The sequence below is a fragment of the Stegostoma tigrinum genome, chromosome 45 (assembly GCF_030684315.1).
Source record: "Stegostoma tigrinum isolate sSteTig4 chromosome 45, sSteTig4.hap1, whole genome shotgun sequence".
NCBI lineage: Eukaryota > Metazoa > Chordata > Chondrichthyes > Orectolobiformes > Stegostomatidae > Stegostoma > Stegostoma tigrinum.
Window position 1 is genome coordinate 14,583,032 of NC_081398.1, and position 14,816 is coordinate 14,597,847.

Sequence of the window (14,816 nt, forward strand, 5' to 3'; positions counted from 1 at the left end):
GGGAATGGTGCAGAGGGAGTTTTACTCTATATCTAACCCCGTGCTGTCCCTGAGCTGGGAGTGTTATATGGGAATGGTACAGAGGGAGTTTTACTGCCATTTGAAGGTGGCACTTGCTGGCTATAACGGAGATTGTCAGTGACCACCTTCAGCTATAAACACAGGCTTCAGTGAAGGGGCAGCTCACTGTTGCAGCGGCGGTTGTTAGATTTTAATGGGGGTCTTGTTCCTGTGTCGGTGCACAGTGCTGTCTAAACAAACACAGGGTTCAGTTCAGGAAGTGTCAGTCAGAGGTGGGTTTTTGGAAGAATAAAGAGCTTTCTGAATAAGATACACAATTAAAGGTATCTGCTGACAGGTTCAGTAAGTATTGACAGTTTGTTTTGGCAATAGCCTCCCTTGCAAGCTGCAAATTATTCTCTTGGTCCCAGCTGACTTGCCCTGGGTTACGGCCAAACTGGTTCTCTCTCCCTCTCTCTCCCTCTCTCTCCCTCCATCTCCCTTTCTCTGTACAATCACTGTTACCTGTCACTGGATATAACTCTCCTCAGTCCTGCTTAAGCAAGTCCTGGCCCAGTCCATTCAGTTTATTGAAGTGAAGTAGAAACCAATGGATGCTGGAAATCTGGAATGAAAAGAGAAACACCAAAAGTAAATAAAAGGTCAGAAACAAACAGCAGAGCCTTGCAGCATCAGCAAATGGAAAATTCAAGCATCGAGCTGGTCAAAATCAACCGCCTTTATCCCTGGACTGAGATATTTCCAGAGCAGTAAATGGCAGGGTGTGGAGGAGGTGGGAGTGGCAGGGTGTGGAGGAGATGGGAATGGCAGGGTAGGGAGGAGGTGGGAATGGTAGGGTGTGGAGGAGGTGGGAATGGCAGGGTGTGGAGGAGGTGGGAATGGCAGGGTGTGGAGGAGGTGGGAATGGCAGGGTGTGGATGAGGTGGGAGTGGTAGGGTAGGGAGGAGGTGAGAGTGGCAGGGTGTGGAGGAGGTGGGAATGGCAGGGTGTGGAGGAGGTGGGAGTGGTAGGGTGTGGAGGAGGTGAGAGTGGCAGGGTGTGGAGGAGGTGGGAATGGCAGGGTGTGGAGGAGGTGGGAATGGCAGGGTGTGGAGGAGGTGGGAGTGGTAGGGTAGGGAGGAGGTTGGGGTGGCAGGGTGTGGAGGAGGTGGGAATGGCAGTGTCTGGAGGAGGTGGGAGTGGCAGGGTCTGGAGGAGGTGGGAATAGCTGGGACCGGAGGTGGTGGGAATGGCAGGAACTGGAGGGGGTAGGAGTGGCTGGGCCAAGAGGATATGGAGGTAGCAGCCTGGAGGTAGTGTGTGTGATGTGTGAGAATGTGCAAATTTTAGAGTCTGAAGGAGATATGAAAGACTGGAACCCAGTGAAGCCCAAACGGCAGGGCCTCGACAGAGCCATTAGCCACAGCTGTTGTCTGAAAGGATATGGGGGCAGCAATTACCATCGGAATTTATTTAACCCAGTGATGAATTCTGTGTGGTCCTTCATTGAATGATAAGATGTAGTTTCCCAATTAAGGCAGTGGAGGGATCGAGGTCAGAGCTCCCAGAGTGGCAGTGGAGTGTAAAGCTAATGGGGCAGGCTTACTGAATGGTTGACTCGATTCCCTGCACCCTCCCCCATCTTGGTTACCCACTAGCACCAATAGCCTTTCCACTGTTATAGTGCGGGAGCTGATTCAGACTGCACATCCCTAGTTGCCTTGTGCAGGTGGGGCTGTACGTCTGAAGGAGGCTTTCCAGGGCACTTTAACAGGGTACGAACAGTCACTGACTGTGGTCTGAACAGGATGAAGAGAAACAGTTATTATGTCTTCGCAGGACCATGGGGGAGGTAATGGCCTAGTGGTATTAGCATTGGACTGTTAATCCAGAGATCTAGATAACGATCTGGGGATCCAAATTTGAATCCCACCAAGGCCAATGCTGGAATTTGAATTCATTAGATATCTGGAATTAAGAATCTAATGATGATCATGAATTCAGTGTCAATTGTCAGGAAAGTCCCATCTGGATCACTAATGTCCTTTAGGGAAGGAAACTGCCATCCTTACCTGGTCTGGCCTACACGTGACTCCAGACCCACAGCAATGTGGTTGACTCTTAACTGCCATCTGGGCAATTAGGGATGGGCAGTAAATGCTGCCTGGTCAGTGACACCCTCATCCCATGACCGAAGAAAGGAACAAAATTCCACATTGTCACCTACCCTCATAAACTGTGCACAATGCTCCAGCTGAGGCCACACTTACATGAGTTCAGCATCAAGCTCCTTGCTCTGTACTCGATGCCCCTGTTAATGAAGTCTGCTGTATTATAGTTAATTACACTTTGACCTCTGTTGGGGAAGGTTATAACAATTACAGACCAAGGCAGATTAGTGAAATTAAGATATAGATGAGCCAGGATATCATTAGAGGTTCAAGAGTATTGTCCTGTCCCTTATACTCTGATTTTCACTGACAGAATTAGTGGTGGAAGATTCTGCAGTCACATAAAAGATTATGGTCACACTTAAATATTGTGATGTCAACAGTCACGGTGCAGTTCTAGGTTTTGGCCACTATGTGATGCTGTGCAGCATGTTTCTGAAATACCTTTTCTGAATGTGTCATTTCATTGTATATGGAAAGCAAGGAGGCATTCAACACTAGGCACTGGCACCCAAAATACATCCACCAGAGATGGAGGTGCAAGAGGGAGGGTTGGAGGGGATGCCGATGGGGAGCGATATAAAGCCAGAAAAGTATGGTTGAATGAGAAAAGTAAAACTTGCAGGTGTAAAGTTCCTTTTATAACCTAGGGACATCCCCAAGGCTTCTCACAGCCAATGAAACATAGGAATTAGGACACCCCATTTGTGCACTGCAAGCTCCCACAAACAAGCATTCCAATTCATGTCTTGACAAGTAATATTGATGATAGGAAGACATGTCCTGCCTTGTGGGATCTCTTGTTTCTATCTGAGAGAGCATTTCAGACCTTGGTGTTTCATCTGCAAAGTTAACAGCTCTTGGCAGAGTGGCATTCTCTCGGTACTGGCACTGGGAGCGATTGGCACCGAAAACGTGCTGAGATTTATTTGGAGTGAGGTTTCAGACCAGAACCACAGCCCATGCCCTGCCAGGCTGCTGCTTATTCTCTCTATCTTCTGCATCTTTCACAGATCTCTCACAGTCAGCTGGCTGCTGTCCATCCCCACGAGGTGTCACATTCAGCGTTGTCAGTTTTTCCGTGTGAGTGTTAATTAACTCTCTCAATTTAACGTCCCCCCTTCCTCAGAAAGAGCACCGACATGTGAGCCACCTGTTCAGAAAGGGAGATCTATCCATGAGTAACAGGGTCACGCGATCTGCTCTTTACTTTCCTGCTTTAATTCTGTATCAGAAATATGCAAGGGGCTAGGGTTAGGATCTTGGAGTGCAGGTTCATAGTTCCTTGAAAGTGGAGTCACAGGTAGACAGGATTATGAGGAAGGCATTTAGTATGTTTTCCTTCACTTGTCAGTGCATTGAGTTTAGGAGCTGGGAGGTCAAGTTGTGGCTGTTGAGGACATTCGGGTTAGGCTATTTTTGGAATACTGCATTCACTGATTAAAGATTTAACAGCAACTTAGATTTGTTTAATTCATCCTCATCAACAGCGTGACCCTTTGACCTTTTACTTTACAAATTCTGTGTCTGATACTACCTCTCTCACTGACACCTGAAGGTGGAGCAAGGGTCTGAAACTTTGTGTTTTCAAATAAACCTGTTGGACTATAATTTGGTGATAATGGGAGCTGCAGATGCTGGAGAATCCAAGATAATAAAGTGTGGAGCTGGATGAACACAGCAGGCCAAGCAGCATCTCAGGAGCACAAAAGCTGACGTTTCGGGCCTGGACCCTTCAGAGAGGGGGATGGGGAGAGGGAACTGGAATAAATAGGGAGAGAGGGGGAGGCGGGCCGAAGATGGAGAGAAAAGAAGATAGGTGGAGAGAGTGTAGGTGGGGAGGTAGGGAGGGGATAGGTCAGTCCAGGGAAGACGGACAAGTCAAGGAGGTGGGATGAGGTTAGTAGGTAGGAAATGGAGGTGCGGCTTGAGGTGGGAGGAAGGGATGAGTGAGAGGAAGAACAGGTTAGGAAGGCAGAGATAGGCTGGGCTAGTTTTGGGATGCAGTGGGGGGAGGGGACGAGCTGGGCTGGTTTTGGGATGCAATGGGGAAGGGAGATTTTAAAGCTTGTGAAATCCACATTGATACCATTGGGCTGCAGGGTTCCCAAGCGGATTATGAGTTGCTGTTCCTGCAATCTTCGGGTGGCATCATTGTGGCACTGCAGGAGGCCCATGATGGACATGTCATCTAAAGAATGGGAGGGGGAGTGGAAATGGTTCACGACTGGGAGGCGCAGTTGTTTGTTGCGAGCCGAGTGGAGGTGTTCTGCAAAGCGGTCCCCAAGCCTCCGCTTGGTTTCCCCAATGTAGAGGAAGCCACACCGGGTGCAATGGATACAATATACCACATTGGCAGATGTGCAGGTGAACATCTGCTTGATATGGAAAGTCATCTTGTGGCCTGGGATGGGGGTGAGGGAGGAGGTGCGGGGGCAAGTGTAGCACTTCCTGCGGTTGCAGGGGAAGGTGCCGGATGTGGTGGGGTTAGAGGGCAGTGTGGAGCGAACAAGGGAGTCACGGAGAGAGTGGTCTCTCCGGAAGGCAGACAAGGGTGGGGATGGAAAAATGGCTTGGGTGGTGGGGTCGGATTGTAGATGGCGGAAGTGTGGGAGGATGATACGTTGTATCCGGAGGTTGGTGGGGTGGTATGTGAGAACGAGGGGGATCCTCTGGGGGAGGTTGTGGCGGGGGCAGGGTGTGAGGGATATGTTGCAGGAAATGCGGGAGACCCGGTCAAGGGCATTCTCGACCACTGCGGGGGGAACGTTGTGGTCTTTAAAGAACGTGGACATCTGGGATGTGCGGGAGTGGAATGCCTTATCCTGGGAACAGATGCGGCGGAGGCGGAGGAATTGGGAATAGGGGATACAATTTTTGCAGGAGGGTGGGTGTGAAGAGGTGTATTCTAGGTAGCTGTGGGAGTCAGTGGGCTTGAAATGGACATCAGTTACCTGAGATGGAGACTGAGAGGTCCAGGAAGGTGAGGGATGTGTTGGAGATGGCCCAGGTGAACTTGAGGTTGGGGTGGAAGATGTTGGTGAAGTGGATGAACTGTTCGAGCTCCTCTGGGGAGCAAGAGACGGCGCCAATACAGTCATCAATGTAACGGAGGAAGAGGTGGGGTTTGGGGCCTGTGTAGGTGCGGAAGAGGGACTGTTCCACGTAACCTACAAAGAGGCAGGCATAGCTAGGGCTTCCTCTACATTGGGGAAACCAAGCGGAGGCTTGGGGACCGCTTTGCAGAACATCTCCGCTCGGTTCGCAACAAACAACTGCACCTCCCAGTCACGAACCATTTCAACTCCCCCTCCCATTCCTCAGACGACATGTCCATCATGGGCCTCCTGCAGTGCCACAATGATGCCACCCAAAGGTTGCAGGAATAGCAACTCATATTCCGCTTGGGAACCCTGCAGCCCAATGGTATCAATGTGGACTTCACAAGCTTTAAAATCTCCCCTCCCCCCACTGCATCCCAAAACCAGCCCAGTTCGTCCCCTCCTCCCACTGCATCCCAAAACCAGCCTAGCCTGTCTCTGCTTCCCTAACCTGTTCTTCTTCTCACCCATCCCTTCCTCCCACCTCAGGCCACACCTCCATCTCCTACCTACTAACCTCATCCCGCCTCCTTGACCTGTCCATCTTCCCTAGACTGACCTATCCCCTCGCTACCTCCCCACCAATACTCTCCTCTCCACCTATCTTCTTTTCTCTCCATCTTCGGCCCTCCTCCCCCTCTCTCCCTATTTATTCCAGTTCCCTCTCCCCAGCCCCCTCTCTGACGAAGGGTCTAGGCCCGAAACGTCAGCTTTTGTGCTCTGGACTATAATTTGGTGTTGTGTGACTTCTGACCTTCAGTTCTGGTCTCCTTGCTATAGGAAGGATGTTGTGAAACTTGAAAAGGTTCAGTAAGGATTTCCCAGGATGTTCCCAGGGTTGGAGGGTTTGAGCCATAGGGAGAGGCTGAATTGGCTGGGGCTATTTTCCCTGGAGTGTTGGAGGCTGAGGGGTGATTTTATAGAGGTTTATAAAATCATGAGCGGCATGGATAGCATGAAGAATCAAGGTCTTTTCCCCAGGGTAGGGGAGTTCAAAACTAGACAGCATCAGTTTAAGGTGAGAGGGGAAATATTTAAAAGGGACCTAAGGGGCAACTTTTTCACGCAGAGGGTGGTGCGTGTATGGAATGAGCTGCTAGAGGAAGTGGTGGAGGCTGGTACATTTACAACATTTAAAAGGCACCTGGATGGGGACATGAATAGGAAGGGTTTAGACAGATATGGGCCAAATGCTGACCAATGGGACTAGATTAATTTAGGATATCTGGGCAGCATGGACGAGTTGGACCATATGTCTCTGTGACTCCATGATTATTACAAAGATATGATTAAAGAGCAGAAGTAGGCCAATCACCCCCTCAGGATCATGGTTAATCTGACTTTAGCCTCAGCTCCACTTTCCCACCTACCCTCGGTAGCCTTTGTCCCCTTCGTTGGAAGGGTGGCTCAGTGGTTAGCACTGCTGCCTCACAGCGCTGGGGACCCGGGTTTGATTCCACCCTCGGGCAACTGTCTGTGTGAAGTTGGCACATCCTCCCTGTGTCTGCATGGGCTCGCTCTGGTTCCCTCCCACAGTCCACAGGCTATGGTGGATTGGCCGAGCTAAATTGTCCAGAGTGTGCAGGAAAGGTAGGTTAGCTGTGGGAAATGTGGGATTACTGGGATAAGGTGGGAGGATGGATCTGTGTGGGATGCTTTTTGGAGGGTCAGTGCAGACTCAATGGGTGAATGGCCTCTTTCTTCATTGTATTTGATATGAAGAATCTATCTACCTCTGATGTGAAAATGCTCCATGATGCTGTTTCTACCGCTCAAGGGAAGACCTCTCTAACATTTCAACACCCTCTGACAAAATGTTTCCCATCATCTCAATCTTAAAGGGGAGTCCCCTTCATTTTAAAACTGTGTCCCCTAGTTCCACTCTGTCTCATCAAAGGAGACAGACTGCACCCACCCTATCAAGGCCCTTTGGGATTTTAATGAAATAGAATCAGAAATTGTCCATTCAGCCTCTATGGTCCTCCCCTGCATGCTGTTTGTGTTTCCTGTCTACCTCTGATAACCATGAACATTCCCCTGTCCATCGTGAATGTATCTGCCATCACCTTACATGTATTTAATAACCAGCCTCCCGGCCTCCCATCCCTCCACTTTCTGAAGCAGAGAGTCACACAACCTTCAGAGGGGAAAAAAAACCCTTCCTCATCTCTACTCCCATGCAGTCCCTTCATCCAGGTTTTCGATATGAGGCGTAAATTATAGGCGACCTATCATTTTTAAACAGTGTCCCCTGGTTCTGGACCGAGCCATAAGAGGAGACCTCCTTCCCACATTCACCTTGTCAAGACCATTCAGGATCTTATACTGTTGAATCAATGCACCGCTCACTCTTCTATACGTTTTTGGAAACAAGCTCCGTCTGTCCAACCTTTCCTCATGAGACAAGCTTCACATTCCAGGTACCAACTTAGTAAATCTCCTCTGAAATGCCTTCAATGCATTTACATCCACCTTTAAAATAAAGTGGTAAAACAGCATACAGTATTTGTGATGTGATCTCACCGATGGCCTGTGTAACTGAAGCATGCCATTCCCACTTTAACATGCAATTCAGCAGATAGTGGAATTTGAATTCCATAATTATCTGAAATTAGGAATCTAATGATGACCATAAGTCAATTGTCAGGAAAAACCGATCTGGTTCTCTAATGTCCTTTAGGGAAGGAAATCTGCTGTCCTTACCTGGTCTGGCCTACATGTGACTCCAGACCCACAGCAATGTGGTTGACTCTTAACTGCCCTCTGGACAATTAGGGATGGGCAATGAATGCTGCCTAGCCAGGACACCCTCATCCTGTGAATGAATTGAAAAAAAATTTTAAAACACCCAGATTCCTGTACACCTCAGAATTCCGCAGCCATTCTGTGTTTAGGTGTAGAGCCATGTAGTACAGAAGGGACCCTTGACCCTTTTGCGCATCAAGTCTGTGCCACCAAAAATATACTACAAGCTACAGCATTCCCACTTTCCTACACAGTGCCCATAGCTGGCTGTCTCAGGGTCCTCTCCTTGCCTGCACTTCAAGATGATGCTGACTGCCTGTCCAGGGATTGTTCCCTTCAATAAGATCACCTCTCCTTCTTCCATACTCCAAAGTTGAGACTGTTGAACATTTTCCTCACAAGATGAATCCTTCTTCCAGGTATCAGTGGAGCCGACCTTCTCTGATTTATTTCTGATGCATTTATATCCTTTCTTAAATTAGGATGCCAGAACCTCATGCTGAATTTCTGATACTGTCACACCAATCCTCTGTATAACTGAGTAAAACATCCTTGTTTCTAATTGCAATGAAAAAATACAACTTTCCAGTTATCTTCCTCAATCACTTGCTGTACCTGTTACCTAACTATGCGATTCTTGAAGCAGTATACCAAGATCCCTCTGCACCACAGAATTCTGTAATCTCTCCCCGTTTAAATAAAATACTACTCTGGGCAGCACGGTGGCTCTTTGGTTAGCACTGCTACCTCACGGTGCTAGGGATCCAGGTTCAATTCCACCAAGTCACTGTCTGTGCGGAGTCTGCACATTGTCCCTGCGTCTGTGTGGGTTTCCTCTCAGTGCTCCGGTTTCCTCCCACAGTCAGAGGATGTGCAGGTTAGGTGGATTGGCCATGCCACATTACCAGTAGTGTTCAGGGGTGTGTGGGTTATAGGGGGATGGGTCTGGGTGGGATGCTCCAAGGGGCGGCGTGGACTTGTTGGGCTGAAGGGCCTGTTTCCACACTGTAGGGAATCTATGATTTTACTTTTTTAATTAGCCTGCCAATGTAGGCAAACTTACATTTTTCCACATTATCCTCCACTTTCCACATTATCCTCCTCACGCAGCCTGTCTATATGCTTGTCCTCTTCACAGCTTACTTTCTGATCTGTCTTTGGGTCATCAGCAATCCCACGATCGTACCATTCAGTTCCTTCGTCCAAGTTCTCGACGTGGAGTGTAAATAGTTGAGGGGGTCAGCGCTGTGTTTTTGGGCAGCATTGAGTCGATAAAAATGGAGGGACTCCCAAAGAATTAATCCTTTGGTGATCCCCAGAGGTAATAGCAAGGAGGGCACAAAGTGAAGACCATGACAAGGCTTTGCTATCAGTATATTTGCTGTATTTGGAACAGAGGACAGTGTTTCACAAGCTTCTGCTCATTTGGGTCCTTTTTTAGTTGAGTTTAACATGGAGAAGAGAGAAGAAGAAAGGACCTTTTGATCCACTGCCCAATTCTTGAACCATAGCCTTTTGTCTCTTCAAGACATTGCCTCACAAAGCCCTGTTGATTGAAGAATTGCGCTCAGTTCTTTGTTCTCAATGGCTGGGTGGATCAGAACAATTCAGAACAGATGGTGCCTCAGAGGGCTCCCTATCCAGCAGCTGTTAATGGTTCCACCCATTTCTTGGCTGTGGGGATCAGCAATATCGAGATTTGGCCACCGTTCAGAGAAACTAGGCTCTAATTACGTGAACCCATTCACGCCTCATGGACAGCTGCTGAGTCTGTCCTGCTCACGTTCCTGGCCATCGGCCAACTGGAGCAGAGTAAAGACTTTCCATCATCCACCTGACTCTCTATCTGCTCAGTATTGGTAAGCACTCTTTGGGAGGGCTCAAGGGGATATAATTGGAAGAAGACCGTTCCAGAGCTCCTCTGTTTCCGGTCTCTCGAGCATCCCACCATTAGTGGCTGAGCTTCCTGAGGCCTGAGTTCTGGGATTCCCTCCCTAAACCTCTCCCACGCTCCTCTTTTCTTTTAGATATTTTTCTGTACAAAGGATGCAGACTGTCAACACCAATATTTATTCGCTGTCGTTAACCACCTCTAGAAGAGGTGGTGCAGAACTGCTGCACTCTGTCTGCTGTAGATTCACCCTGCAATGTCATCAGGGAGGGATTTCCAGGAAATTGACCCCGTGACACTGAAGAAACGGTGATAAATTTCCAATTCAGGATAGGGTGTGGCTTGGGATGGATCTTGCTTTGGTAATATTTACTATGGCTTTTAACGGAGGGAAGTGTGTGTGGTGGTGGTGGTTGGGGGGGGGGGGGGGTAGTCAGTGTGTGTGAATCAGATAAAGCAATATGAAAGAGTCAACAAGATCCCACGGAAGATCACATCCTGTGTTTATTAGACTCGCTGCTCACACTTGTAAAAAGATCACGTTGGAACAGACTCAGCCACAATTGTTAATTGAACCTAAACAGAAATTGATGGGAAATCTCAGCAGGTCTGGCAGCATCTGTGGAGAGAAAGCAGAGCTACTGTTTCAGGCCCAATGACCCTCCTTCAGAAATGTTCACTCTGCTTTCTCTCCAAAGTCGCTACTGGTGTCTGAAGTTCTTTGTTTTTTTCTTTTGTGAATCCTTACACAGTATCTAAATATCACGATACTTAGTGATGCAAAGACATAGAATAAATAGGGAATTAAAAACTGAAAGAACTGCGGATGCTGTAAATTAGGAATAAAAACAAAGTTGCTGGAAAAGCTCAGTATTGGAGTAACTGGAGTACTGAGGAAGGGTCACCGGACCCGAAATGTGAGCTCTGTTTTTTTCCTCCACAGATGCTGCCAGACCTGCTGAGCTTTTCCAGCAACTTTGTTTTGGTTAGGACAAATAAGGAACAGGTCAATCGGCCCATTCAGTCCATGCTAGTGCATGTGCTCCACTCTACATGCCTCGTATCTTCCCCCTTCCAGGTGTATCACCATAGCTATCTCGTTCCTTCGTCCTCACAGACCTGTCAATGTTATTCGCCCATTATTTGCCTTAACTTCTCTCATAGCATGTAACAGAAGCAGTAGGCCATTCAGCTTATTGAATGGTGTAGCAAAATCAGTGGAATCATGGTGGATCTGATATCCTCAACTCCACTTTCCTGCCTTTTCCCTATAACCTCTAAGTCAGCCTATCTCAGCCTTGAATTTATTAACAATTCAGCCTCAATAATCCTCTCTGTGGTAAAGTTTGCCTAGCCTCTGAGAGAGGAAATTCCTCCCCATCTCTATCTTAAATGGGCAACTCTTTACTCTGATATTACGTATTTCTAAACACTCTGCTATTACATTCTTTCTAACTGACTCTAACATTTTCACAATAATGAGTGTCATGAGGGAGTAGGTTCCACACTCTCCCTATTCTTTGGGTAAATAATAAATATCACAAAGAACAATGGCCATAAAACAACAACAGAATCTTTTAAAAGTCATAAAACAGCTTCTGAAAAAACTAACCACTTTGGAGACCAGTTAAAGGACAATTCTAAAAATGCTCCTCAATATTGAAAAGTGGGCTACTCACGGACAAGCACTGAACAGTTAATAAAAATAATTTTTGTTTTGCAATAAACACATATTAGGCTGAAAGAAATTAAGTAATCCATTATGAAGGTGCTTCAATTTTTAATAGTCATTGAGAACTCATGATTAAAACATGACAAAAATTGCTTCATTGAGGTACTCAAGAGATAAAGACCTTTTATTTGATAGGTCACTGAAAGGACACCATCAAACATTATTGTTCAACCACTTACTGGAATTCACGCATCTTGAATTTAGTAAGCAGCCAAGGTAATATACTGTGGAAATCTTGCACTTAGTGGAAGTCACATATCTGAGTTTATGGCTGGCAGGAGTTATGACTACTTGATATTGGCTTGGAGTTCAGTCGGGGTGTAGGCCGTAAAAGTAGAGATCCCAGATCAAACTTAGCCATCTTCCTGAGAGAAACACTCTTAAGGATGCCATGTAGAAGATTTCATCTTACTAACTGCTGAATATATTGTCTGAGATGATCCCAGTAACAATTGCATGTATCCATCTGGAACTTTTCATACCTTATACTTTTATTTTCTGAGAATTTGGGTAAAACACTAATGACGAGTGGATTGGGTTCGATGAGAAAAAGTGAGAGGGCACATCTCCAATCAGTCACAATAAACTATTGACTGACAGTTGATCAGATTGAGCTGATTCAAAGAATGTTTTACAAATGAGTTTGAATACAAACTTGAACACAGTTCAGTTCAGGATGGTGAGCTAATTTAGAGCAATTTGTACCCTAATCAATCATTCAGCAATCCCTCTCCACATGACTGTTTCTGCAGGAGTTCCTCAGGGCAGTGTCCTAGGCCCAACCATCTCCAGCTGCTTCATCAATGACCTTCCCTCCATCATTAGGTCAGAAGTGGGGATGTTCGCTGACGACTGCACAATGTTCAGTACCATTTAAGACACCTCAGGTACTGAAGCAGTCTGTGTCCAAATGCACAAGATCTGGACAATATCCAGGCTTGGGCTGACAAGTGGCAAATAACAATCACATCACATCACATCACATAAATGCCAGGCTATAACCATATCCAGCAAGGAAAAATCAAACCATAAGCCCTTGACATTCAAAGGCATCACCATCACTGAATCCCCAGTATCAACATCCTGGGGATCAATCACCGGCCAGGAACTCAACTAGGCCAGACATATAAACACAGTGGCTACAAGAACAGATCAGAGGCTGGGAATCCTGCAGCAATTAACTGACGTCCTGACTCCTCAAAGCCCACCCACCATCTACAAGGCAGAACTTGGAGTATGATGGAATACTCCCCCTTGCTGAGATGAGCAGCTCCATCAACACTCAGAAGATCAATATTTTCAAGGACAAAGCAGCAACCACATCCACTCAGAGATAATGGGAACTGCTGATGCTGGAGAATCAGTGATAGGTTAAGTAAGTGGGCAAAAAAGTTGACAAATGGCATATATTGTAGGAAAATGGAAGGATTGTGTTGTTATGAGCAAAGAATAAAGAAGTCGGGACTTTATTAAGTGGAAAATGAGAAGTGATCACATTGGAGACAGATGCCAATGCTGAGAGGGTGTTTCCCTTCCTGGGAGAGTCCAGGGCCAGATGACAGTTTCAGAATTAAACGGCTACCAATTTAAGACTGAGATGAAGGATGAAGGAGGATTTTATTTGAGTGATGAGTGTCTTAAGAGCTCTTCGCTGCTGAGATAGATTCTTGACCCGTCACAGAATCAAGGGTTACCAAGAAAAAAAAAGCAAGAATGTCAGTTCAGTCATGATCCCATTGAATAGCTTAATTCTATTCCCATTTTTACAGCCTCAGACAGATAGGACCATACCTGCGTGGGGCTGTGGCAAATTAGTTTCATAGGTTACCTTGGGCAAAGCCTAACAAGATACAACCGAAACCCCAAAAAGGAAATGCCTTTGTAATTTAAAGAGCAGTAACAGGAGGAAATGGGTAAACCCGACCAAACCTTAGGAAAGCAGTTAGTGAGATTCCTTTGGATAGTCTCCAATACCAGTATATCTTTCCTTATATAAGGGACCCAGAACTGTCCTCAGGTGGCACAACACATTGTCACTGGTAACATGATGCAAATTGACTACAAATGGAAAATTGCAAGAATATAGACTTTAGACACCATCTGTGGTCTTTGTAATCAAAAAGAAAGATCAAGTAGAATTTATTCATTCATGGAATAAAAGTGTCCCTGGCTGGGCAAGCATGCCACCCCGCATCTGCAGTTAAGAGTCAACACTGGAGAGGAGCTGGAGTTGGATGTGGTCACTCAGAATGGCAGTGGTCCATCCGTTAAACAAAAGGATGGTGAGCCAGTTTACAACCACCAATGGTCATTAGGCTAACTTTCAGATTTTTACTGAATTCAAATTTCACCATCTGCTACAGTGAGCCTATACCACCAGAACATTAGGCCAGGGCTCTGGATTGTCGAGTGGATCTACCACAGCTCCATCATCTCCCACCTGCTGGAGGCTAGTACATTTGTGCAAGTGCTGAAACCACCATTGCTCAAATAGGAACAAACAGCCCTTAATGAGAGATAGAAACCAAAAGGGAGTCAGTATCTAACAGCCCCATTGAATGAGCTTCTAGCCTTTGGAAAGTTACATGTTAAATGAGGATAACAAAGAGAGGATCAAATATGAAGGTGGGCTAGCCAGTAATATTAGAAAAAGTAAAAAACTTAGTAAAAGTTTCTTTCAATACATAAGAAACAAACGAGAGGCAAAAGTAGATATTGGGCCGCTCCAAACTGATGCTGGAAGGCTAGTGATGGGAGATAAGGAAGTCTAGTGATGGGAGATAAGGAAGTAGCTGAAGGACTTAAGAAGTACTTTGCATCAGTCTTCACAGTGGAAGACATGAGTAGTATGCCAACGATTAGGGAGAGCCAGGGGGCAGAGTTGAGTATGGTAGGCATTACAAAAGAGAAAGTGCTAGAAAAGCTAAAATGTCTAAAAATTGATAAATCTCCTGGCCCCGATGGGCTACATCCTAGAGTTCTGAGGAAGGCTGAGGAAGGAGGCTGAGGAAATAGCAGAGGCTTTGAATGTGATCTTTCAAAAGTCACTGGAGTCAGGGAAAGTCCCAGATGATTGGAAAATTGCTGTTGTAACTCCCTTGTTTAAGAAAGGATCAAGGCAAAAGATGGAAAATTATAGGCCGATTAGTCTAACCTCGGTTGTTGGTAAAATTCTA

General features: G+C 46.4%; 1 protein-coding gene across 1 annotated transcript in view; it reads right to left on the minus strand.

The window, feature by feature from the left end:
- Positions 1–1,346: 1,346 nt before the first annotated feature.
- Positions 1,347–14,816, minus strand: part of LOC125448686 (uncharacterized) — a 43,777-nt gene continuing 30,307 nt past the window's right edge. Inside the window, exons 25-26 of the mRNA XM_059642690.1 lie at positions 8,268–8,469; positions 1,347–1,433 (exon numbers count right to left, since the gene is read on the minus strand). Coding sequence (XP_059498673.1) covers positions 1,347–1,433; positions 8,268–8,469 — 289 coding nt within the window. The remainder of the gene's footprint in view (positions 1,434–8,267; positions 8,470–14,816) is intronic.